The 27,694-nt window shown below is 44.9% G+C and overlaps 1 protein-coding gene across 1 annotated transcript in view; it reads right to left on the bottom strand.

Moving 5' to 3' along the window:
* Positions 1–26,256, bottom strand: part of LOC117727701 (collagen alpha-1(XII) chain-like) — a 102,444-nt gene extending 76,188 nt beyond the window's left edge. Inside the window, exons 1-16 of the mRNA XM_034528129.1 lie at positions 26,181–26,256; positions 20,523–20,639; positions 18,978–19,121; positions 17,195–17,254; positions 15,966–16,229; positions 15,299–15,463; positions 14,732–14,905; positions 14,027–14,311; positions 12,669–13,271; positions 9,077–9,355; positions 8,721–8,996; positions 6,884–7,156; positions 3,670–3,939; positions 3,234–3,500; positions 1,473–1,665; positions 410–534 (exon numbers count right to left, since the gene is read on the bottom strand). Coding sequence (XP_034384020.1) covers positions 410–534; positions 1,473–1,665; positions 3,234–3,500; positions 3,670–3,939; positions 6,884–7,156; positions 8,721–8,996; positions 9,077–9,355; positions 12,669–13,271; positions 14,027–14,311; positions 14,732–14,905; positions 15,299–15,463; positions 15,966–16,229; positions 17,195–17,254; positions 18,978–19,121; positions 20,523–20,639; positions 26,181–26,256 — 3,571 coding nt within the window. The remainder of the gene's footprint in view (positions 1–409; positions 535–1,472; positions 1,666–3,233; positions 3,501–3,669; positions 3,940–6,883; positions 7,157–8,720; positions 8,997–9,076; positions 9,356–12,668; positions 13,272–14,026; positions 14,312–14,731; positions 14,906–15,298; positions 15,464–15,965; positions 16,230–17,194; positions 17,255–18,977; positions 19,122–20,522; positions 20,640–26,180) is intronic.
* Between the last annotated feature and the right edge of the window lie 1,438 nt (positions 26,257–27,694).

Here is a 27,694-nt window from a genome sequence, read left to right on the forward strand (position 1 = left end):
GTCTTTCAATCAGGGGGTTGGTGGTTCAATCCCCGCCCTAGTTGAGCAAGACACTTAACCCTGAATTGTTCCCTGTAGCTGTTCTACAGTGTTTGAATGTAACATGATTGTAAGTCGCTTTGGATAAAAGCGTCAGCTAAATGACATGTAATGTAATGTTCACGGTCTGCTTCAAAAACAAGTCAAGTATGAAGAACCAGAGACACTTTGGGTTCCTCTGCATGTTCTACCGACACATGTTCCCCTTGAATGAAAAGCTTTTTCCCAAAAACAATTTTTTTCCGCATGCGGGTCCAAAGAGACGGTTAAAGGCCCTCCGGATCGCCCCTGTCCCGAAACCACCGGGATCAGACACGCGTCCGGTCTACGGGCTGCGAGCGTTCGTCAGTGCGGCGCTGTCGGCTTTTACCAAAGGGGTCCACGGAAGGCGGCTCGGGGGCGCCGTTGAGGGTCGTCTTCTCCTCTCCTGCCAGAGGCAAACTCTCCCCTCCGTCAAACACGCCGAACACGGCCACCGCGTACTTTGTCTCCGCCCTACAGGAGAGTGACAGGAGCTCACGTCAATGACACGTCCTGAAGAACAAACACACGTTCTGAAGAACAAACACACGTCCTGAAGAACAAACACACGTTCTGAAGAACAAACACACGTCCTGAAGAACAAACACACGTCCTGAAGAACAAACACACGTCCTGAAGAACAAACACACGTCCTGAAGAACAAACACACGTCCTGAAGAACAAACACACGTCCTGAAGAACAAACACACGTCCTGAAGAACAAACACACGTCCTGAAGAACAAACACACGTCCTGAAGAACAAACACACGTCCTGAAGAACAAACACACGTTCTGAAGAACAAACACACGTCCTGAAGAACAAACACACGTTCTGAAGAACAAACACACGTTCTGAAGAACAAACACACGTCCTGAAGAACAAACACACGTTCTGAAGAACAAACACACGTCCTGAAGAACAAACACACGTTCTGAAGAACAAACACACGTTCTGAAGAACAAACACACGTCCTGAAGAACAAACACACGTTCTGAAGAACAAACACACGTCCTGAAGAACAAACACACGTTCTGAAGAACAAACACACGTGGAACAAACACACGTTCTGAAGAACAAAACAAACACACGTTCTGAAGAACAAAACAAACACACGTTCTGAAGAACAAACACATGTGGAACAAACACACAGCATCTTTTTACAAGGTAAAAGATATGTAATAGGTAATAATAATCTATTTATATTGAGCGTGCTTCAGAAGACAATATAAGATGAAGCCACCATAAGGCAATGAGAATATAACAGCAGTGTGATAGTAGAACACGGTAATGGCCACACATGTATATGAATATAAACACAACGGGTCCTTGTCGGTGGTTTCTATTAGAAACTGATCTTCTCGGCCTTCTAACTTCTAGTTTCCCTTTCTGGTGAATCCTGAAGCATCTCACCTGAGTTCCTCCAGAACGACGGTGTTGTCGTAGGGCCCGAGCAGGAGCTCCCCCAGGTCGATGCCGTCCCCGACGGGGCTGAAGGTCACTTTGTAGCCCCGCACCTCGCCGGGTGCCGGATCCCAGGAGACCCTGAAACTGTTCTGGGTGGGCTCAGAGGTCAGGAGGTTCCTGGGAGCCTTGAAGGGCGACACTGAAATGGAAGAACCCGGCCAGAACTTCAGTAGACAAACATTCAAACACGACTCACAGCCGAGCCGGTTCCTCTTAGTGCATAATACAACTTGTGTGGTTGAAAAGCCCCGCGTGGCGCCGTGGGTCAGCGACGGGTCGCACAGTGATCAGGTTTATTGATCGGGCTTATTGATCGTGACCTTCAGTGAACCGGGTGGAAAGTCTTCGTCTGAACAAGTCAAACCTAAACTAGAAGTCGGTCACAAACTTGCATTCAAGGGGTTAAAATATTTAAAATTAATGAATAATTATGTCATGAACAAGACCAATGATGGTTAAAAAAATTCAACTAAAATAATATTCAAATGAAGTACTTTATGTGAATAAGGGGACATTTTTGTCCTTAAGGTAACAAGTGTTAAACCAATTATTGACATATAGACTGTGACAAAAACAACAATCTGTTATTCATTAATTCAGTAATAATGGCATTGTTGTGTTGTAGCATTTAAAAGGAATATTTGGCAGTTAAAAATCAGTTTTAAACTTAATTAAACATTTAACTTAACCTCATCACTCTTTCGGCTTCCATCAATGCTAACGCGTGAAGCTGGAGGTCTTTAGCCTCGCCTCCATCAATGCTAACGCGTGAAGCTGGAGGTCTTTAGCCTCGCCTCCATCAATGCTAACGCGTGAAGCTGGAGGTCTTCAGCCTCGCCTCCATCAATGCTAACGCGTGAAGCTGGAGGTCTTCAGCCTCGCCTCCATCAATGCTAACGCGGGAAGCTGGAGGTCTTCAACCTCGCCTCCATCAATGCTAACGCGTGAAGCTGGAGGTCTTCAGCCTCGCCTCCATCAATGCTAACGCGTGAAGCTGGAGGTCTTCAGCCTCGCCTCCATCAATGCTAACGCGTGAAGCTGGAGGTCTTCAGCCTCGCCTCCATCAATGCTAACGCGTGAAGCTGGAGGTCTTCAGCCTCGCCTCCATCAATGCTAACGCGTGAAGCTGGAGGTCTTCAGCCTCGCCTCCATCAATGCTAACGCGTGAAGCTGGAGGTCTTCAGCCTCGCCTCCATCAATGCTAACGCGTGAAGCTGGAGGTCTTCAGCCTCGCCTCCATCAATGCTAACGCGTGAAGCTGGAGGTCTTCAGCCTCGCCTCCATCAATGCTAACGCGTGAAGCTGGGGGTCTTCAGCCTCGCCTCCATCAATGCTAACGCGTGAAGCTGGAGGTCTTTAGCCTCGCCTCCATCAATGCTAACGCGTGAAGCTGGAGGTCTTCAGCCTCGCCTCCATCAATGCTAACGCGTGAAGCTGGAGGTCTTCAGCCTCGCCTCCATCAATGCTAACGCGTGAAGCTGGGGGTCTTCAGCCTCGCCTCCATCAATGCTAACGCATGAAGCTGGAGGTCTTCAGCCTCGCCTCCATCAATGCTAACGTGTGAAGCTGGGGGTCTTCAGCCTCGCCTCCATCAATGCTAACGTGTGAAGCTGGGGGTCTTCAGCCTCGCCTCCATCAATGCTAACGCATGAAGCTGGAGGTCTTCAGCAGTGCTGTCTGTCAGAGTTGAGTTATGGACCAACGTACGTGTCGTTCCTACTCCTTGCCTTGCTTTTCCTTCCCCGCGCTTGTCGATGGGGATGAGGGTGATGTTGTAGGTGGTGGTGGGCTGCAGGCGCCTCATGAGGGTGGAGGTGGCCGTCCCGGAGATCTTGAGGGTCACTTCTTTCCCTCCGCCAATGGGAGAGTACTTCAGCCGGTAGTGGGACACTTTGCCTGGCGGCGGCGTCCACGAGACCCTCATGGTCCGCTCGGTCTCGTGCGACACGGTCAACTTCTTACCGACAGCAGAGGCTGAAAATAAATAAATTAACATTTTCTAATGTAGCATCTCCTTTCTTCTTTTTATTTAATGTAGTTATACTTTAGTATAAATTATTATTTATTATTAATAATAATAATAATAATAATGTTTCTTCTTTATCAATGTAAATATTGATGACAGCGTTTTGTTGTGGCTCACCGTCGGTGGTTTCGTGTCCCGTGAGCGGCTCGCTGTCCCTCTGGTCGTAGGCGGCGACCACAGAGACCTGATACAGGGTCTCCGGGCTCAGGCCGTCCAGCACGGCGTGGGTCACGTCCCCCGGCACCGTCTTCTCCCCGGTCTCCCCCGAGGCCAGCGACCGCCATCGGACTCGGTATGCCTTCACGTCGCCGGGTGCCGCCGTCCAGGACGCCGCGAAGCTGGAGTCGGTCGCGCCGCCGGTGACCAGGTTCTCGGGTGGCCCCGCCTCTGAAAAGACACAAGCGACGGGCGGTGGGAGTCAACACGCAGTTTCTGGACTCAGGGACCATTTCTATTGGACGAGGACGACGAGGACGAACATTTCTATTCACACGCATATTAAAATTCACATTCAAGCTTTTCTTGTTTTAGGAATTTAGATTTTTGACCCAAATCTAAATTCCTAAAAAAAGTTCAATTGAGCATCCCCTCTCTGAAACATCCTCTCTGAAACACCCTCTCTGAAACATCCTCTCTGAAACACCCTCTCTGAAACATCCTCTCTGAAACATCCTCTCGGAAACATCCCCTCTCTGAACAACCCTCTCTGAAACACCCTCTCTGAAACATCCTCTCTGAAACACCCTCTCTGAAACACCCTCTCTCTGAAACACCCTCTCTGAAACATCCTCTCTGAAACACCCTCTCTGAAGCATCCTCTCTGAAACACCCTCTCTGAAACATCCTCTCTGAAACACCCTCTCTGAAACACCCTCTCTGAAACACCCTCTCTCTGAAACACCCTCTCTGAAACATCCTCTCTGAAACACCCTCTCTGAAACATCCCCTCTCTGAAACACCCTCTCTGAAACACCCTCTCTGAAACACCCTCTCTGAAACACCCTCTCTGAAACATCCTCTCTGAAACACCCTCTCTGAAACATCCTCTCTGAAACACCCTCTCTGAAACATCCCCTCTCTGAAACACCCTCTCTGAAACACCCTCTCTGAAACACCCTCTCTGAAACACCCTCTCTGAAACACCCTCTCTGAAACATCCTCTCTGAAACACCCTCTCTCTGAAACACCCTCTCTCTCTGAAACACCCTCTCTCTCTGAAACACCCTCTCTCTCTGAAACACCCTCTTCGAAGCCTCAGTGGAAACTCTCTCGGCTCATTACTCTGTGTAAACTTGGCAGCTCCACATGTTTCATGGGCGGCTCAAAGCACCTCGAGGTGCAGAGTGCTGCGTTCACACATTGAAACCACTCTTGGCAGTCCGGTTGGTGCAACGCCAAATCAGAGCCGTCTCGGTCAATGAGCAAGGCAGCGGCGCAGCCAGAGGCCACAGAGTGCTTCAGATTCTTATGAGGAAAAAAAGACTTCATTTGTCAGCGTTAAGATTCCCTTAAGATGAAACATGTTTCATTTGGTCTGTTAAAGATACGAAGGAAACCAGTCGGAGGTCTTTCAGCACGTAGAACCCGATCGGAGCCTCCGACGTAGCACGTAGAACCCAATCGGAGCCTCCGATCGGAGCCTCCGACAGTCGGTTTTTGATCCCGAGACCGTTCACGACGAAGAGACCGACTGGTCTGGTTTCAGTTTTAGGGCTCATGGAAGTATGGAGGACCACACAACGGGATTCAGCGTTCTCCTGTTCTAGGAGGGCACTCCTAGAAATGTTCTGTCTCACAAGTAAAGAATAAAGCTCCAAAAAACAACCAACCGTAATGGATTGGTCCGGTGCCCTCGCGGAACCCTTCCAACCGAGGTACACGGCAATCGGCAAAAAAAGAAATCCTCTCTGGCCGAGGCGATCGTTTAAAAGAAATGTTCCCAAAACTAACAAAAAAGGGTTCTCACAGAAACGTTGAGTCAATCAGGAAGTCCTGGTTAATGTCACGGCTTTGGGGTTTTGTCCAAATGACTGTAAAAAGTGGACGAAAAGCAGCTGCAGAGCCTTTATATTTATATATAGATATATAAATATATCTATATCTATCTATATAGATATAGATGAGCCCCCTTTATTCGGATGCCATTGGACATCTTCCGGGGTCTACTGTTCCATTGTTTGAACATATTAGGAGTGAATAAAAGGTCTTTATCCGGTAGTAGAGAGCATCGTAAAGCTGCTGATTCCTGGCACGGAGAAGAGTTTTCCATCTTAGCTCCTTTTTGCTCATAAACAGAAGGTCTGGAGGGCTCCATGGAGAAGCTTCATCCGAGCTCTCACTGTACACTGAGCAAGAGTGAGCTCACCGCTTCAATGTTGGTACAGTATCAGTGCAGCTGGTTGTTGCACCGCAGGGAAACCGCCTGCCAGCACCGGGGACCCTGAATGCAACACGGCAGAAACCAACAACCTGAAGCGTTGGAAAGAGAGAGAAGAAGAAGAAGAAACCAGGAAGGCCCTCGCAGGGTGGAGCGGAGGAAGAGAACCAATCACAAGGCGCCATTGGCGACTTGATCACGAAGTTACTCCAGACCCAGAAACAGCTCCCGTTTCTAAAAACATCGAGATGCACCGTTGGCTTTGCTCCAACCTCCGACGCTAGCTGTGGTTGTTGAGCCGCTCAGTCATAATACCGAGAAAAAAGGTCTAGCTTTAAATTACGGGACTTTATTTAGTGCCTCTGGTGTTTATTCACTGTATCTCCTGTCAGAGGGTTTTATCAGGACACAAGCTCACTACCTTTAGACTAAAATAATGAATCCACTCCTCGACCAAAGAATTATTTGACCTTTGAACCCGAGTATGTTGATATGTTTTATATTAAGGCTGAATTAAATGACGGTGTTTCTGATGAGGATTAGGGCCCAATCGGGGGGCTTATTTACCGTCTGGCTGTCTCAGTGTTTCCAGAGACTAAAGAAACAGATGTTTCCCTCAGAGTTTGGTGGAGATAAAAGAGACACTATTGGACATTCATCCGGTGACATTATAGACCGTACAAGTGGACGGAGTCGTTGGTTTGTGGACTGATGTTTTGAAGCTTCGAGTTTTTTTTGCAACCAGTGAACAGGAAGTGACCATATGTGGACTGAGGAGTGACGTAGAGACTCCGTATACGTCTCTGGTAGAGGCCTGTCAATCACCTTGTAGCCCCGCCCTAAAGCATACCCTGCTTTATGGGCAGCTTTAACACGTGAACCAGAGCAGGCGCCCCCTGGTGGTCCGTAGAGAGACGGATTTCTTTTCATTTAACAAAAATGTAAGTTGTTCACCTTCTAGAGTGGAGCCCCGCCCCTCCAGGGCGTCACCCGGGCCGGAGGGGTACTGCGCGCTGACGGAGATGTCGTATTGGGTTCCCGGCTGCAGGTTCTTGAGGAGGGTGGTCCTGCTGTCGCCCTTCACCGTCACTTCCTTCCCGGGGCCGCCGGCGGAGGGTTTGTATGCCACGCGGTACTGGAGCACCTTCCCCGGTGCCGGCTCCCAGGAGACCTTCATGGAGGACACGGACTCGTCGAAAACCCTCAGGTCGCGAGGGGAACCCTTGGCTGAGGAGGTCGGGAACAAGGTCAGGGGTCAATCAATAAATTCTCAGGTGTTCTTAGATCTGGTGTGAAATATTGAGGTTACACACGTGTTTCACAAGTAGTTCAAACCATAAGAAGTTCCATGTCGATCTTTCTCTGCGTATCTTTGGAGGAACTACCAACATCCTCAACTGCTTTTGGCCTTTTTTCTTACTAAGCAATGAACTTTAAAGCTTTATGTAACTTAATAATAATAATTTAAATAAGGAAAATAATCTTCACACGTCGGATAAGAACACATATATTTCTCCATACTTATTTCATAAAGAATACGAGCGTGGGTTATTAGTGATAAACAGGCCTAATAATTAACTGGATGAAACGCTGACGTGTCCTTGACCAAAGGGGACATCAATCTAAGAGCCAGCAAGCTGGGATCAACCCTGACTCTTTTTTTGTTTGAAATCATCTCCTCCTCCTCTTCCTTCTGCTCCTCCTCCTGCTCCTCCTCCTCTTCCTCCCCCTCCTCCTCTTCCTCCTCCTCCTCTTCCTTCTGCTCCTCCTCCTCTTCCTCCCCCTCCTCATCTTCCTCTTCCTCCTCCTCCTCCTGACGGAGCTGGACGAACAGCACTCTCGCATATTGTTGCCACGGGAGACAACAATACGACTTGTTTATTTCCGTTCATTTGGCTCAAGGTTGAACGAGGTTGAACGAGGTTGAACAAGTCCCTCTAGGAGAGAGATCCCCTAAGCTTCCCCCCCCTCCCCCTTGTTTCACACCTCCTGGGCCCGCCTCCATTTCTGTGTGTGTTTTCATTCCTTTCCCTGTAAGGCCGGACCGGTCTGACAAAGAGCTCGCCGGTGGCAGGTTGTACGAACGCTGCAGGGTTACGAGTCAAGACGCCGCATGACGGATGGAGACTTTTTAATGTCGGGTAGCACAAACTTATGACCTGATGTGGATCAATAACCACGGACGTTGAACCGGACTATCAGTTTTACGTCATTGTAACGTGATGTGTTGGTGAAATAACTATTGTCTTTAAAAGAATACAAATCATTTGAATTGCTTTGGCTATGAATTAAGCACTTAAGAGCCACAGCTTGTGAATCACACCCCTCCACCAAACTATACATGTACATTAGTCTTCTGATATAAGAACCTTGTTGACGGGACGTTCTGAATGACACTTCAGACTTAAAAGATATTGATTTTCAATCTGTTGTTTTTGCTTGTTCCATCAAGCATTAATATACTTTGAGCGTTGGCACTACATTTCCCATCATGCATCATGCTCAGGTCGATGCAGGTGGTGTAGTGTTGCCATGGAGTCTTAAAAGATGTATCACACCGTTGGTTTCTTCTTTCTGATGTTGTTTAACATCTTGCCGAGGATATATTTCTACGATACACTCTGAACAGATTCATTGACGTTTCCGCTCGATGGACACGAGTAACGCACTCCGAGTCCAGTGATGTTTGAATGACATGCTTCTGGTCAGAGGACATTGAGACATTGTGTGATTTAGTTTTCTCTTGGGGAACATTTCTCTTCTAATTTCTAAAAGCGTAACAAGCGCTCACCTTCTTTGGTGGTGCCGTCCGTCTGCAGCGGCGCTCCGGAACCGGACCTGTATTCGGGCGTGACGGTGACTCGGTAGGTGGTTCTGGGCTGCAGCTCCTGCAGCACGGTCGTGGTCTCGGGGCCGACGGTGGTCGCCTCCAGCCTCGAGCTCTCGTCCCCCGTGGGTTCGTAGGTCAACCGGTAGCGAGTGACGTCTCCCGGAGCCGGCTGCCACGACACCCTGAAGCTACCCGTGGTCTCCTCGGAGACCCTCAGGGAGGACACGGAGCCCAGCTCTGCGGCAAACGTCGGGGAGTGTTAGTTCTCGTTCGCGCCCGCTCCCGTTTTAAACTCGTGCGCCTCGAGGTCAACATACCTTCTGACGTGGTCTGGTAGCCGGTCACGGGCAAGCTGTCCCCTTTGTCGTACTGAGCATGGACGTTGACCTCGTAGCGGGTGAGCGGGGCGAGGTGGGGCAGGACAGTGTTGAGCGTGGCCCCGGGCACGGACATGGACACGTAGTGGCCGTCCTCTTCGTTCGCCGGCTTGAACTGAAGCAGGTAGGACTCGACGTCGGCAGAGTCGATCTCCCAGGCGGCCCGGAAGCTCCTGGTGCCGACCTCTGAGAAGGTCAGGTCCCTCGGTTGGGTCAGGCCTGGAGAGAGAGGAAGGTCGGTGAGTTTGTGGATGCAGAAGCTTTTTAAAAGAGCAGACATCACGGTAAAAGGTCCAGACATCAAACTGGAAACTCAAAATAAACAAACTAATTTGTCTTCAGAAGCGCTTTTCTTCTAAGTGTCTACAGATTTTATGTCCAATGGGAGACAGTTCCAAAGTTAAAAGGATTTTAATCGAGCACATGCAGAAACTCTGGAGAGAGATTTTTTATCTAACAGGACAACTCCTCTTTTTACTTTTACTTTCGTTGGCATTAAACCTCTGAGCCTCATCTTAATTTATGGAGCGACGTTAGAGAAACATATGGTTCAATGAGGACTAATATTCTTCATCTGAATGCCATTCAGATAAAATACAAAACACAATCATAAACTTTTGTGTCCATAAATTACCAGACATTTGGGTTATTTATTATTGATTTAACACAAAATAAATCACAGCTCAAACGTTGATTCAGAGTACCAGGAGCAGATGTCATGTCTATGGGTGTCCTCCTGTGGTTTATGCTCCACAGTGATCGACGGTATCTTTCAGCGTATGTTTAGTGACCTTCAGGAGCCCCTTTCACGCGGCAGCACCTGAACGCATCGCGAAACCAAACATCCGAGTGTCAGTCACACAAAGACACCAACAAAAACGTCTCACTGGAGAAACGGAGAGATTCAGGGCGGTGCCGAAATCATCATTCAAGGACCAGCAAGAGACTTTTGTATCTGTACCATGACTCCGTACCGTCACCGTGACCCCAAAACAGTGACTCCCTACAGTGACTCCCTACGATGACTTCCTATGGTGACTCCCTAAAGTGACTTCCTATGGTGACTCCCTAAAGTGACTTCCTATGGTGACTCTGTACCGTGACTCCCTACAGTGACTCCGTACCGTGACTCCCTACTGTGACACCCTGCGGTGACTCCGTACGGTGACTCCGTGCGGTGACTCTGTACCGTGACTCCCTGCGGTGACTCCGTACGGTGACTCCCTGCGGTGACTCCGTACGGTGACTCCCTGCGGTGACTCCGTACCGTGACGCCGTACCATGACTCCCTACAGTGACTCCCTGCGGTGACTCCCTACAGTGACTCCGTACCGTGACTCCCTGCGGTGACTCCGTACCGTGACTCCCTACAGTGACTCCGTACCGTGACTCCCTACAGTGACTCCGTACCGTGACTCCCTGCGGTGACTCCCTACAGTGACTCCGTACCGTGACTCCCTGTGGTGACTCCGTACCGTAACTCCCTACAGTGACTCCGTACCGTGACTCCCTACAGTGACTCCGTACCGTGACTCCCTACTGTGACTCCGTACCGTGACTCCCTACAGTGACTCCCTGCGGTGACTCCCTACAGTGACTCCGTACCGTGACTCCCTACAGTGACTCCGTACCGTGACTCCCTACAGTGACTCCGTACCGTGACTCCCTACTGTGACTCCGTACCGTGACTCCCTGCGGTGACTCTGTACCGTGACTCCCTATGGTGACTCCGTACCGTGACTCCCTGCGGTGACTCCGTACCGTGACTCCCTACAGTGACTCCGTACCGTGACTCCCTACAGTGACTCCGTACCGTGACTCCCTGCGGTGACTCCGTACCGTGACTCCCTGCGGTGACTCCGTACCGTGACTCCCTGCGGTGACTCCGTACCGTGACTCCCTATGGTGACTCCGTACCGTGACTCCCTGCGGTGACTCCGTACCGTGACTCCCTATGGTGACTCCGTACCGTGACTCCCTGCAGTGACTCCGTACCGTGACTCCCTACAGTGACTCCGTACCGTGACTCCCTACAGTGATTCCGTACCGTGACTCCCTGCGGTGACTCCGTACCGTGACTATATATAATAATTACATAATTGCTAATCAAAGCTGGTGTGAGTCACACTCTGTGCCGCTGGCAAACCTAGAAGCTCCTTTTGGCAAAGTAAAGGGAGTGATTAATATTCCACGTTAAGTGGGTGAAACATAATTTTGCGAGATGCTCCCCCCGCTTGTTTAAACTTGACTACCAGATGTTCGGGGATTGGCTAACGATTTCAGCACAAAGAATGCATTCACGCAGTCTTTCAGTCTACGGATACGTGACGGCAGTCAGTCATCTAGGGCTCCAACTCGGGTTGAGACAAAGACGTCTCTGCTGCAGACACTATTTGACCCACTTCTAATATTTCCACATGCAGGACCCATGAAAGATCAAAAGGTGGACATGTGTTTAACACATTGAGGCGAAGAGGAGGTTCGGATGAAAAGAACAAGACTTGGAGGAGTGACATGAAAGTAATTGTGTGCATGTGGACGACTGTTGGCGCTGCTCTGTATTGTGTTACACACGACATGTTACTGGTGCATCGGATTGCTGCAGTAATGGAGCGGACTGTGTTGCTTTGATCACGATTAATGCTCTGAATCGTAATAGTTGACTGGTAGTGAAAGAGAAATGTGCGTCAAATTAATTTGGGTCTGATGAAAAGCATTCATCAATGTTCATAGTACAGATTCAAATGAATTACCTATATTAAAAGAAAACCAAAGCACTTTCTTTTTAAATAATTGACATGTGGAAGATTTGCTTTTCACTGTAATTGGCCGAAACGCGTCAGATGACTATGCCATCATATTAAAGACATTTTTTTTTTTTAAATTGAAAAGAAGGAACATTGTAGTTTTCTTACAATTTCTTTTACACGCATCTTTATCCAAAGAACACATCAAACAAACACCTCAAACCAAAGCCATTTTAAGTTTTCAGCTAACTTGAAAAATAATTAATTGAATTTCTTGAATAAACCTGAAGAGAATAAACTCCATGTTTCATACATCTGTGTTCATGCTAAGCTAGCTTGTGACGTAGAGGATACTAAGTATTAGCATGCAACTTAAACAACTATTCTCACTACTGAACAATCTATAACAGGAGAAACTCCCAAACAACTAATAATATACTGAGACAACAGCTGAAATGTGACTATTCAAACCAAGTCATTCATAGTTTCAGACACAATCCAACTTGAGTTAAAACTAGTAAAAAACAGCCAACATTCCCCAGTATTTATATTTTTCGCTAAAACTTTTACCCAGAAAGAACCTCATCACGTTACCGCAGTCTAATTTTGCTTGTGTTTTTTTCTTTTATCTCGATTTGTTTTTCTTTTCTGACAATGTGACAAAAACAAAGCCAGAATATGAAACAAGCCAGAATCAACAATAATAAGAGAAGCAGAATTGAAGCCCTAGAACAGCAATAACGCGCCCTGTCATCAGCGTAGAGGAGGATAGCGACACTACTCACGTCTCTGTTTGATGATGCTGAGTTCCTGCTCGATCCTCAGACAGATGGACTGCGTGAGTTCTTTGGAAATCCTCTGGAAGGCATCGAAGTCCTCCACGGTGTACACGTGGGTGTCAGCGGGCTCGTTGGCGATGGCCTCCAGCTCCGTCCGCACAGCGTCCTTAACGCCCACGGCGAAGATCTCCACGTCGGCGCTCCTCAGCTTGGTGGCCGGCTCCTGGAAGGCGTCGGACGACTTCCCATCGGTGAGGAGGATGTTGACGCGGGGAACGTTGGGGCGCGCCCCTCTGGCGGCCTGGAAGATCTTCTCTCTCACGTAGTTCATGGCCCTGCCGGTGTTGGTGGAGCCGCCGCGGTACGGGAACGTCCTCACGGCCTTGACCATGGCGTTCAGGTCGTGGTGAGTGTTCAGATAGAACTCTGTGTGGGGGTCCCTGCTGTACTGGACCAAGCTGATCTGGACCTTATCTCGCCCAATGTCGAAGGTGGTCACCAGCACCTCCAGGAAAGCTCTCACTTTAGCGAAGTTAGCCAGACCGATGCTGTAGGAACCGTCAACCAGGAGGACGACGTCGGCTTGGACGTCCACGCCAAGAGAGCACTCTGTTGGGAAGAACAAAAAGCAAAAAGCACAATGTAAAGTTTAATTGACTAACTCTTAAGACAGCACATTCAAATATATCTATTGTATTGTATTCTGAGCCAGGAGAGGAGGATAATAATACAAGATTCAAGTCATACATGTAGGTGTTTTTTTGTTGTAGTGAAGTCATATGCTCCATATGGCTTCACTATCATTCTCAAAATCACCACATCATCATGAGCATCAAGACTTGGGCAATATGTTATTGAGGAATTGTGAGGTTTTTCCTCCTAAATTTGATCTCATCTCAGAGAATATCTGAAAGTGTTTTTCTTCCTCATAATATATATATTTTTTCTTTTCTTTTGACCAACAATGGCCCTAACATGCTGACTTAAATATGACACCGACAGCATCATGTTTGACCAGTGGAGGTTTGTGGCGCTGATGATAAGGATTTTGTATTTTTTTGAGGTGGGAAGCAGTTAGCTCAGTTTTGTGTGGCAGGGGGAGCATGAAAAACCAGCGAGCCTGAGTCTGTCCGAAGTTAAAGAAATACCCCCAAACCGTTCGTATTATCACGCTGTATCTTGGTTCTTTATTGCGTAGAGAAACAGATGTATTGTGACTTTAGAAGCTAACCAATCACCTCCCAGCTCAGACATGAGAGTGAAGCAAGGAAGCAAATATTATTATTCAAAGTGAGGGAGGAACTGCCGTTGTATTACAAATGTACTAAAAGGCCACAATGGACTAGTTGGGGATTGTTGCTCACCCATTGATACTTTAACCGTCTTCTGCATGATGGCGACGGGCTCGCTGGACGTCAGGCCCCTCAGGGCGAACAGGCTGATCTGGTACTCCGTGTCTGGAGAAAGGGATTTGACCACCACCGTGGTCTGGGTCGGGCCAACGTAAAGCTCCTGCTGCTTGCTGCCGGCCATCATGGGGATCATCTTCACCTTGTATCTGGAGTACTCTCCCATAGAGGCGTCCCAGGTCAACCGCATGGACTTTGAGCCCACCTCCAGGGCCCGGAGGTTGGAGGCTGGCTCAAGGACTGCAAGAATCAAGAAATGAAGAATGATGTGAGATTTATCAGAATTTCATTGTGCAATTGCACTCATTTATTTCGGTGGTGTTGGTGCAGAGTAGGCGAATATTTAGAGCTCGTAACTTTGCTTCGTAATTGAAAAATAAATAAAAAATCGGACTGCATGATATCATAGTTAGATAGTTTGGTTTCTGTGTTTTCTCACTGGGACTTGAGAAGAACAATACCACTGGTAAATCTGTAAACTGTAAATATGGAGCCAGCCGATGGTTAGCTTAGCATATCTTTATGCTAAGCTAACGAGCTTCTCCTAGAACTCCCGACAGGAAAGAACACTCCAGCTGTAAGATATCGTGCAAAGGGACGAAAGTTGTAACATCGCGTCCGTCTTTCCTCACATTATGACATCACGTGTTTACATCTCACCTTCTTCTCCGCTGACGTACGTGGAGAGTTGATCGTCGACGCCAGCGCACACCTGAGTGATGAGCTCCTTCTGCACATTCCTGATCTGGTTGAAGTTGGCGACGTTGAAGACGTGACCTCTGTGAGGCGTGGAGGCCATCAGCTTCATCTCCTCTTCATCCGCCTGCTGGATGCCTAGAACGCATGAAGAAAAGCAGATAACGAAAAAAGGGAAATTAATCAATAATATCAAATCAGAAATATCACAACTTGAATCAAAATGTATCTAAAGTAAAGTCCTCTTGTGATCTGAGTCCACCGCGCTTCACCTTTTAGGAGGAGCAAGCTAAGAGCCCTTCTCATGGTTCAGCGAGGAAGAGGATCGGTTGTTATTATTATTGAACCGCCTCCTTAACACCATGGCGACGGCCCACTCCTGTTCCTGCGTCCTCGGGTCGTGGAAAGTCTGACAGCGAAGTGTAAACACGCATAAAACCTGCTTTCGCCCGCTCGTAATGTGAGCAGGCCCTTAAAAAAAGCGTTTGAATGCGAATGGAAAGTGTACGACGTGGAATGTAATAAACTTACCGAGGACAAAGATCTCCACCCCGCCGCTCCGGAGCCGCTTGGCGTAACTCTCCACCGGGTCCTCAGATTTGCCGTCCGTGACGATCAGCAGCACTTTGGGGAAGTCCTTCCTGGCCCCGGCCTCCTCGGTGAAGCCGTTCCTCAGGATGAAGTCCAGGGCATCGCCTGCAGCAACCAGACCAGATTAAGGTTTTGAATATGACAGGCAGTGCGGGTTCGACACTTCTTTATCAGAGTCACTACATAATGAGGAGGACGTCATCATAATGAAGATTGTAATTGACAGTTTGGTCTCAATTTAACATGTTATTATGAATACCGAGCAGCCTCCTGGATCCCCCTTGAGATTTGGATTTGTTGAGTATTCAATCTATCCAGGTTTCTTAGAGCTCTGATTTGTATATTCATGATCACTTTCTTAAAGTCTCCCCTGAATGATGTTGGTGGAGTTTGTCACGAGTTGAGTGTGGTCCAAAAAAAGTGACGGGTAAAATAAATACTACGGTTGTAGTGTGGGCAGGACAGACATATGATCAACAGAGCTGTTGTTATTAATATAAGAAATGTAATTCTGTTACATTATGAAACCTGCAAAAGATGTTTTAAAACCAAAAGAAATCCATGATTTACTGTTTGTTTGGATTTCTTTTCCAAACTGTTCCAGTACCTGTCTTGGTGTCTCCTCCTTTGTACGGCAGCGAGCCGACGGCTCGGAGCAGCTCCGGTCGGGTCAAATGTCGCTTGAGGGTGAACTCTGTCCGGGCGTCGCCGCTGTACTGGACCACGCCCACCCGGGTCTGGTCCGCTCCGATCTGAAAGGCGCCGGCCGCCGCCGAGATGAAGTTGCGGATGTGTTTGAAGTTCGGCCGGCCGACGCTCCAGGAGCCGTCCACCAGGAACACCACGTCGGCGATGGTGCTGGAAGAGCATTCTGGGTAAAAGAGGGAAGGAGTGACGAGAGGGAGGAGCAATATTATTTAAGTTTTTAAACATAGTTAAACTTTAAGTTAGGTCAAATCTACTTTTTAAGTTTGCAAAGTGACAAATAAATGTCAGTTTCACTCCAGCAACTATTTCTTTGTGATAACTTTAAACCATTTAATCTAAATTGTCAAATAGAGGAGGAGAAATGTTTTCATCCCATCTGAAGAAAGAAGGTATGTATAGTATATAAGTATATTTGAAACCAGGCTTAAAAGACTACAATCGTATCAACTGTTAGATTAATAGCCATGAGATTTAGTCAGAGATTCATGGTCCCCAGGGGATAAAACTGGTGTCAACCTCCCTATAACCTGTGTGCAAGACTAAATAATAACAGTGTTGGCACGTTATACATCCTCAAAGTATGGTTTAACCGGACTATGCGGTTGGGAGAGGAGCTAAAGGACTCTGCTCACTTCCCTTGGGACTTTCCTCTCGTGAAAAGAAGTTTTTTTTTCTTCTTAAATCCGCACAAGCTCGTCCTCGTCTGCAGCGCTCTCGCAAACCAGCATCTGTAATGGTTTCCACTTCAGGGCTGGGCTCCACTCAGCTCGCTCCCACGGCGCCCACAGCGCCCAACCTACGACCCCAGCACTGAGCATGTGCACTGAGCATGTGAACATGTGCACTGAGCATGTGCGGCTTCCTCCACACTGGCATAAATGGCCGGCAGGAGACCAAACCGATGACCGAACACTTCAAAGATTTATGGAAGGGCCTAATTGTGATCATTGCTGTCCAATGGGGGGTGTTGTCACGGTAGGCGCCTCCCCTTTTTGCTGCTGAGCTCACGCTTATGGACACCGACCAACAGCAAGGGGGGGGGGGGGGGGGTTCAAGGACGGAAAAAGTGGGAAAGCCGAGCGGTGACCCCGTCGTCAAATTAGGGTTTAGATAAACAGAAGGACTCACTGACTGAATCTGTAGACTCTGGTTTCCTGGAAGTTCCTCTCGTGTCGGCACTTGACTCGACTGAAAGACAACAACACAATCATGTAATTACAATCGTGAGATATGATTCATATAATATACCTTATTTTTAGTGCCAGTAACTGACACTGGCAGACGACTCAAACTGGACCGAAACTCTTCTTTTCTTTCCATACGTGAAATTTCAATCCTCTCATCGGAGGTTTTCTTTTCTTGCACAACGAACAAGCAGAACGAGCTTCCAATTGGCACAAGTAACAAGTTGATGTCATTGTTTCCAACAAATCATTCAGGGAAATCTCCAGAGCTTGGAGGGTTCTTCAGACCATCGGTGTTTGTTGCGGTGCCAAGCGGGCGTCCTCACCAAACTCCTGCCATGACATACTACGTTTGTGTCTTTTAACTGGCTGCAGCTGCTCTTTTCCTATCTTATCCGTAGATTTAATGCATTGCCTCTTTGATCCGAAGCTTTTAGGCTTGTAATGCTTTCAAATGAAGCTACTACCTCACTGTGGATAAGTATTGTAACAAGTTTTAGAGAAATTAAAGCACTTAAACTTGTTTTGTCTTGTGAGCCATCGTGGTCATCTAGAGACCTCTTGGGATGTCCTGGTCCTGAAGAGTGAAGCCAATACTTAAAGCGGCATTCTCTCTACCGACCACCAGGGGGCGACTCCTCTGGTTGTATAGAAGTCTCTGCTTCATGTGTTAAAGCTGAATTCTCTCTCCTGACCACCAGGGGGCGACTCCTCTGGTTGTATAGAAGTCTATGCTTCATGTGTTAAAGCTGCATTCTCTCTACTGACCACCAGGGGGCGACTCCTCTGGTTGTATAGAAGTCTCTGCTTCATGTGTTAAAGCTGAATTCTCTCTCCTGACCACCAGGGGGCGACTCCTCTGGTTGTATAGAAGTCTATGCTCCATGTGTTAAAGCTGCATTCTCTCTACCGACCACCAGGGGGCGACTCCTCTGGTTGTATAGAAGTCTATGCTTCATGTGTTAAAGCTGCATTCTCTCTCCTGACCACCAGGGGGCGACTCCTCTGGTTGTATAGAAGTCTATGCTTCATGTGTTAAAGCTGCATTCTCTCTATTGACCACCAGGGGGCGACTCCTCTGGTTGTATAGAAGTATATGCTTCATGTGTTAAAGCTGCATTCTCTCTTGACCACCAGGGGGCGACTCCTCTGGTTGTATAGAAGTCTATATAAATGACTCTACTTCTCTTGATTTATTCCCTCAGTAAACATTGTAAACATTAGTTTTTGGTCTCAATCTCTAGTTTCAAGTCTTCTTCAATACAGCGTGATGTTCATTTAGTAAATTATGGTCATTTAGAGTCAAACGGACCATAAAGCAGGGGATGCTTTAGGGCGGGGCTACAAGGTGATTGACAGGTCGACACCAGAGACGTCTACTGTGTCTGTTCATTGGTTGCAAAAAAACAACATGGCAATGGCCGTAATCCAAGATGGCGACAGCAGTGTATTTCGTAGACTGCCGTTTCCATCACGTGATCAGAAGTAGAACAGCTCCTAAATGGCGGTATTTTCTCGACTCAACAACATTTATGTGATAACATCATTATTGTCCATAGTGGTACCAAATTAAAATAATTAAAAACAAATGATTCATAACCACAGAAGCACACTCTGGTCTACAATCCACCTCGTTTTAACGGCCAGATTGGTGAAGAAGGCCGTCAGCTCGGTGACTTCCTGCCAAAAAGTGGCAAACAAATTTGCAACCACACTCGGTAACTCACGGGTGAGCTGGCCGGAGACGGGCCGACTCTCCTCTGATCCGGCGTACGAAGATATCGTTACGACATAATCCACATCTGGTGTCAGGTCTGAGATGGAGCTCTTAGTCGCAGATGCAGGCAGAGTAAATTCTTTTGTTGGTTCATCTACAAGAATGCAAAAAAAAAGTCAGAGGGAAGCCATTAGGAAACTATTGCATTACTTCATTGCTCCAAGAGTCAAAACAGAGCTTCAGAAAAACCTGATTCCGACTGTTGACCTGAAGACTGGAAGAACCGTTTAAACACTATGATTCACTTTAATGAAAATGTTCCGCATTACTGTGAATCAAAACACATTATTTTCACCCTTAAAAACCCAATTCTCCCATTAAATCAAACGTATCAAAACAAATTTCAAATAGTCAACAGTTGATACTTGTATTTCGCTAGTTTACATAATTATTAATGTGAAAAGATCCAATACATTTCAACAAACTAAAGTATATTAACAACTTAAGCCCTTACCTGTACTCAACTATGATAATTATAAATAATTAAAGACACTGAATTACCTTTGTGGTTTATTCCTGTCAGTTAAGTTTAGCTGTAAGTTAATAAAATGAAAACTAGATGTAAAAACAAGTTAGTTAGCTGGTTCAGTTAGCTAATAAGTATTGAATATAAATTAGTTAACAGTAGCTACTAACAGTTACACCTGGCAGTTATTGGATGTAAATATGAGCGCTAACGTAGGTTCTGTGTATTAGGTACTTACATTAGCTAACGGCGCATAGCATACTCCTGGATTAAATGTAATATGCAAGAAATTAGCTAATTTACATGAAAGCTACTCCTGGAAGTTAATTGAAGTTATTACATGAGACTGTTAGTTAAGCTAGTTAAGTTAGCTAACAGGGTGCTGGCTAACAGTAAATAGTATAGCTAATGGTAGTTCTGTCACTTGAAGCTAGTTTAGCAACGTTTAATAATATGCAACAGCAGTTACTGGGTGTATATATTTAGTAGTATATATATATGTATTTAGTAGTATACATAAATATCCATTGAATTAACATTTAAAACTAGTTATAACTCGCCTAAGTTTGAACTTAAAGAAACCAGCTGGCTTTATATGAATGGGGACATTGTCATGTTGACGGAGAAACCATTATTGTGTAAAAAATACTATTGTACACTGTCGCATTGAGATCCTTTAGACCAAGTGTCAAACCTTGGAGGAAACACCCCCATACATACTCAAGTGTTGAGGTGGCTGTTTTCAAAAACCGTTTAATGAACTCTGACTGATGTGACATCTCCACTCACACTAAACTAATGCTGACACTTTTTTCCATGGCAGTGATAAATGTTTTTTTTCCTCTGGCATTTCTTTTCTTCTTATATCATTACAGCTCCCGGAGCCAAGACATGTGTCTGCAGAAATCTTCCGATAATTGCGGGGAGTGTTGAGGCTTGCCGGGCTGCCTGATGTCTTAAGAGGGTTTATGACACTTATAATGTCTCGGGCTTGGCAGGACATAACTCGCAGGTTTAATGAGCACCCACCTGTGTCTGAGGTCACTTGTATTCTGTAGCCCTGTATCCTGGACAGGGGTTTGCTCCAGATCATTTGCACCGTGTTCTCATTTAAAATCTTAAACCTCAAATCTGTCGGCGGGTCGACTGTGAAGAGAAAAAGCAAGCACAGTTAATCCTGCAGCTTTAGGAGGTGGCTGTATTGTAACGTGAGGTATAAAAAAGGATTTTCCCAACAGTCAACACTTCCAGGGAGAAGTTTGACAAGTTCACTGTTGGAACAAACAACACGAGACAAAGCAAACTACAGATGTGAGGAAAGCCATTTTGGAGAAACAAAAATGACCTCCGTTTGAGCTTGTGTGGCCAGCAGCCACAGTCAACAACTCAAGCAACAACACACTGAGACAACAAACACAACAACACAACACCTTCCTACAGTTTAGAACAAGCGGGAAACACAAACAGGGCGGATAAGAATTGTGGTGATTTTTGGCTGTGACCATGTTTACGGAAACAAAGAAAGGCCAATTTGAATATCAAGTTTTGAGCTTTAAAAACTTTGAGTTGTGTCCAATATGAATAAAATAAAACGGTTTTCAAGATACTCAAATTGAATTGGCTATTTTCAGACCCAGGTAATTAAAGTTGAGTCAAAAAAGTGATTATTATTGTGTTATATAATGTTATTATTAATGGATTTTGAACAAACTATTTGATGGAAAATTCATACTACATCCATTTGAGGAAGGAAAAAGCAATAAACCCTTAATGGAACCAATTAAAAATCTGTCCAATAAGGTTATGTTCTGCTTTTTACATCCAAGATGGACACTTGACTTTTTTACATAACTTGAATTAAATAAATAAATAAAACACAACCTGTTTAATCTTTTTTTTTTTTCAACTATTTCTACAGTCCAGTACGTAACCGTTACATCTGGCAGTTATTGTATTTAAGACTGCAAGCTCACGTTAGCTCCACAGCTAGCTAACGGTAAGTAACCGTTACATCTGGCAGTTATTGTATTTAAGACTGCAAGCTCACGTTAGCTCCACAGCTAGCTAACGGTAAGTAACCGTTACATCTGGCAGTTATTGTATTTAAGACTGCAAGCTCACGTTAGCTCCACAGCTAGCTAACGGTAAGTAACCGTTACATCTGGCAGTTATTGTATTTAAGACTGCAAGCTCACATTAGCTCCACAGCTAGCTAACGGTAAGTAACCGTTACATCTGGCAGTTATTGTATTTAAGACTACAAGCTCACGTTAGCTCCACAGCTAGCTAACGGTAAGTAACCGTTACATCTGGCAGTTATTGTATTTAAGACTACAAGCTCACGTTAGCTCCACAGCTAGCTAACGGTAAGTAACCGTTACATCTGGCAGTTATTGTATTTAAGACTACAAGCTCACGTTAGCTCCACAGCTAGCTAACGGTAAGTAACCGTTACATCTGGCAGTTATTGTATTTAAGACTACAAGCTCACGTTAGCTCCACAGCTAGCTAACGGTAAGTAACCGTTACATCTGGCAGTTATTGTATTTAAGACTACAAGCTCACGTTAGCTCCACAGCTAGCTAACAGTAAGTAACCGTTACATCTGGCAGTTATGTTACATTGGATGGCACTTAAAAAATAACGTTTTTGAAAGTTCAAAACTTGAAATGAATTCATGGAAAATTAAAAGCACATCAATATAAATGTATTTGACAATGACATTGCTATGGCCATTCTTTGATTCACTACAAGTAATATTAGTTTTGTTTCTGAAAAATAATCTCATTGGCTGGAAGAACTTTTTAAATTCTGTATAATTAGGAGCCACTTAGTAAATAAATGTTTTTTATAAGTTTCCCGCCAACACACTACAACATGGACCGGCTGACATCCTGCAGACTGTCCATGACCTCAATCCAACTCACGATGTTGAATTGACACACAACAATAACACACAAATCTGATGAAACTCTCCAGCATTGATTATACAATGGGTAAAGATCTGATCAATAACTTTCATCGTCTCCATTGCAAACCTCATAAAAGAATACACGATGTCAGTGAAGACATGTGTACGTCTTTTTTCTGTTCACGTTTCCAAAAATCAGGACATGGGTTCTTAAATTACTTCAGCTCCGGACCACATTTTAACTTGTATAAATATTCAATCACAGAACGTTTCCTCTCCTTTTTGCTCCAGTTTTAGGATCTGCTATAATTTAAGAACCGCTGGTCTTCGTGACGTTAACCGACAAAGTGCACACAGATTAAAGTCTGGTGGTCACGGACATGGAGGACATCATGCATCACGTGTACATGAAAAGTTGTTAACAACAACTTGGACCAACAGACAAAAAGTTTCCATGTACACGAGAGACCACAGATTATTAATTTTTAATATTTTTAAATGATATTCTTCAGGTTGGGGTTTGAGAACGAGATCATTAATGAGTAAAAAAACAAAGGCGCCTACACAAAAATCTAGCTCGCTATAATGCACCGATTTCTTTATGTTGTGAGGTAGAGATTTTAATCTGGATAAGAGTTTAAAATGAATAGAAAATAACTCAGTTAACTACAATTAAACACATTGAAGTAGCTTTAAGTTCAGCTAGAGGACGGTAACTACACGCCTGGCTCGAATGAAATGTGACATTATTAGACTGCTTCTGAACATGAGGCATTTCTTTTTATCCTTCTCCGTTGATCCCTTAATCATATTAAACACAAACGACACATTGCAAAATGAAAAATAACAGTTTATCTTCACTTTGATGGTATAAACGCATCGATACTGATAATTCTTTTTCTTTCCTAAGCGCTCACTCACCGAAAACTAAAACCTTGTCCGACCTCAAACAGGTGGAAACCGTGAGTGTAAATCCTAATCTCTTCATGCTGGAGGAACGCTAATATAACGGTAATGTAACGGTAATCTAAAGGTAATCTAAAGGTAATCTAACGGTAATGTAACGGTAATCTAACGGTAATGTAACGGTAATCTAAAGGTAATCTAACGGTAATGTAAAGGTAATCTAAAGGTAATGTAACGGTAATCTAAAGGTAATCTAACGGTAATGTAAAGGTAATCTAAAGGTAATCTAAAGGTAATCTAACGGTAATGTAAAGGTAATCTAAAGGTAATCTCACGGTAATCTAACGGTAATCTAAAGGTAATCTAACGAAAATCTAAAGGTAATCTAAAGTTAATCTAACGGTAATGTAAAGGTAATCTAACGGTAATGTAAAGGTAATCTAAAGTTAATCTAACGGTAATGTAAAGGTAATCTAACCGTAATGTAAAGGTAATCTAACGGTAATCTAAAGGTAATCTAACGAAAATCTAAAGGTAATCTAAAGTTAATCTAACGGTAATGTAAAGGTAATCTAAAGGTAATCTAAAGGTAATCTAACGGTAATGTAAAGGTAATCTAACCGTAATGTAAAGGTAATCTAAAGGTAATCTCACGGTAATCTAACGGTAATGTAACGGTAATCTAAAGGTAATCTAAAGGTAATCTAACGGTAATGTAAAGGTAATCTAAAGGTAATCTAACCGTAATGTAAAGGTAATCTAAAGGTAATCTAAAGGTAATCTAACGGTAATGTAAAGGTAATCTAAAGGTAATGTAAAGGTAATCTAACGGTAATGTAAAGGTAATCTAAAGGTAATCTCACGGTAATCTAACGGTAATGTAACGGTAATCTAAAGGTAATCTAAAGGTAATCTAACGGTAATGTAACGGTAATCTAACGGTAATGTAACGGTAATCTAAAGGTAATCTAACGGTAATGTAAAGGTAATCTAAAGGTAATGTAAAGGTAATCTAAAGGTAATGTAAAGGTAATCTAACGGTAATGTAAAGGTAATCTAAAGGTAATCTCACGGTAATCTAACGGTAATGTAAAGGTAATCTAAAGTTAATCTAACGGTAATGTAAAGGTAATCTCACGGTAATCTCACGGTAATCTGAGCTCCAGAGTTTGTCCTCATTTTATGAAACTGCAGCTGCACACGCTCTCCTGAATCAATGCGTTAGAATACACAATAAAACAACCGATAATAACGCATCTAGCTACAGTTTTAAAACAGTCTTAAAGCGTTGTGTTTTTTCTAGACCGCCAACCGGTGTGTCTGTTAGAGGGGGAGTGAAGAATATCATTGTGAAATATTGTCGTGAAGCCAAGACTCAAGGTCAGCTGACCCTGTCGAGGCTTGACCGGGGGAGGGGTGAAGAGGGGGGGGGGGGGTGACGGCACGTTAAAAAAAGATGGAGGAATCACCAACCTGGTGAGTCAATTCAGGGGCCGCGGGGCTGCTGCTTCTGTTTCCAAGTGGACAAAAACTACCCAAAGAAACCCTCTTCAACCACACACACACACACACACACACACACACACACACACACACACACAGACACACACACACACACACTCACGCACACACACACACACGCACACACACAAACACACACACACACACTCACGCACACACACACACACACACACACACACACACAGACAGACAGACACACACACACACACACAGACACACACACACACAAACACACACACAGACACACACACACACACAGACACACACACAGACACACACACACACACAAACACACACACACACAGACACACACACACAGACACACAGACACACACACAGATGGAGCTTTTCTTTGACAACTCAGATCTCTCCAAACTGCTTTTATTTTGGTCATTTTTCCCAAGTAGAAATAGTTTAGAGCAGAGGCCTTTCCTTTGTCTTCTAACTCCGGCCTCAACACGTCAAACTATTCCACATGGTGGAATATATATATATATATATATATATATATATATATATATATATATATATATATATATATATGTATATATGTATATATATATATATAGAGAGAGAGAGAGAGATACAGTCCAGAGACAGAGGAGCATATTTTCTCCTCTTCTCACCTCCAAAGCCTCTGGAAAATAATGTAAAACTCATATTTTGTCTTTCCGTTCCATCAGGAGAAACAGACTCGGGAGGAAACTTGGCCTCCTGCCGTATCTTTTTTTGAACTGGAGAAATGTAGGCTAGAGTAAATGATAGTTAAATCAATTCAAGCAAGGGCCCCCCCCGGTGTAAAACACACCAAACTACATGTCTGAGGATGGAAAGATGCCCCTTAACCCCAACATCTAACTATAAAACCAGATTGCTGGATTTGTTTAGCTCATCTTCTCAAAAGCATAACTTCCCTTCTCCTCGTAGCGGAGGCCTTACCGCCAGCTGGAGGTCATTTGTTGTTGTACTTTTAAGTCCGAGCACGTTACACTAACGGCTGAAACCACCAGAGCTACTGGTTTGGACAGAAATAAATACGCTCAGGTCCGTAAATTCAAACCAGACAAATGGTTTTTTTTCTCGTCGAGAGGAAATCTTTTGAATTCCTTCCTAGAAACTGGAATTATTGGCTTCGGGGGCCAAAAATCATCAATCAAAAGGTTTTTAAAACAAATCAGTTCACAAAACACACTTTTGTCTTTCTCTGCGTGATTCTTCTTTTATTCAGACCACAATATGCAGCATTGAAGGCAGAGGAAGAGGCAGAGGAAGAGGAGTTCAAGTGAGATGTGTTGGATCACAGGGAGGAGGAGGAGGAGGAGGAGGAGGAGGAGGAGGAGCGGCTTTACCTGGATCCTGGGCCTGGGAGGAGGACAGCAGCAGTGCCAGGAGGGCAGCCGAGGCCAGACACAGTCTGCTCTTCATCTTCAGATCCTCCGGCTCAGCAGCTCATGAATGAAGCTGCAGGAGGAACGAAGGAGGCGGTTAGACCTTCTTCTTGAGGACGTCAGCCTCAGGGCTCCACGAGACCTTGGAGCAACACACACCTGACCATCTGAGCCCATGAAAACCACCAACATGAAAACCACCAACATGAAAACCACCAACATGAAAACCACCAACATGAAAACCACCAACATGAAAACCACCAACATGAAAACCACCAACATGAAAACCACCAACATGAAAACCACCAACATGAAAACCACCAACGATCCTTGGGCTCCTAAAGAAACTGCTTCCCAGACAATGAAGATTACTGGCAGACAAGATATGTATTCACATATCATCTTTAAGAGCTTTAAACAACGAATACAAACAATTTAATATCATGGAAGAATTAGAATAAATCATAGATGTCTTAAAGAAGCTTCACTTGTGTGATCTCAGCACAACGTCCACTGGGTCATTAATAACGTCCACTGGGTCATTAATAACGTCCACTGGGTCATTAATAACATCCACTGGGTCATTTTAACATCCACTGGGTCATTAATAACATCCACTGGGTCATTTTAACATCAACTGGGTCATTAATAACATCCACTGGGTCATTTTAACATCAACTGGGTCATTAATAACATCCACTGGGTCATTTTAACATCCACTGGGTCATTTTAACATCAACTGGGTCATTAATAACATCCACTGGGTCATTTTAACATCCACTGGGTCATTAATAACGTCCACTGGGTCATTTTAACGTTCACTGGGTCATTAATAATGTCCACTGGGTCATTAATAACGTCCACTGGGTCATTTTAACGTTCACTGGGTCATTAATAATGTCCACTGGGTCATTAATAACGTCCACTGGGTCATTAATAACATCCACTGGGTCATTTTAACATCCACTGGGTCATTAATAACGTCCACTGGGTCATTAATAACGTCCACTGGGTCATTTTAACATCCACTGGGTCATTAATAACATCCACTGGGTCATTAATAACATCCACTGGGTCATTTGAACATCCACTGGGTCATTTTAACATCCACTGGGTCATTAATAACGTCCACTGGGTCATTAATAACATCCACTGGGTCATTTTAACATCCACTGGGTCATTAATAACATCCACTGGGTCATTAATAACATCCACTGGGTCATTAATAACATCCACTGGGTCATTAATAACATCCACTGGGTCATTAATAACGTCCACTGGGTCATTAATAACATCCACTGGGTCATTTTAACATCCACTGGGTCATTAATAACGTCCACTGGGTCATTAATAACGTCCATTGCGTCATTAATAACGTCCACTGGGTCATTAATAACGTCCACTGGGTCATTAATAACATCCACTGGGTCATTTTAACATCCACTGGGTCATTAATAACGTCCACTAGGTCATTA

The sequence above is a fragment of the Cyclopterus lumpus genome, chromosome 24, assembly GCF_009769545.1.
Source record: "Cyclopterus lumpus isolate fCycLum1 chromosome 24, fCycLum1.pri, whole genome shotgun sequence".
NCBI lineage: Eukaryota > Metazoa > Chordata > Actinopteri > Perciformes > Cyclopteridae > Cyclopterus > Cyclopterus lumpus.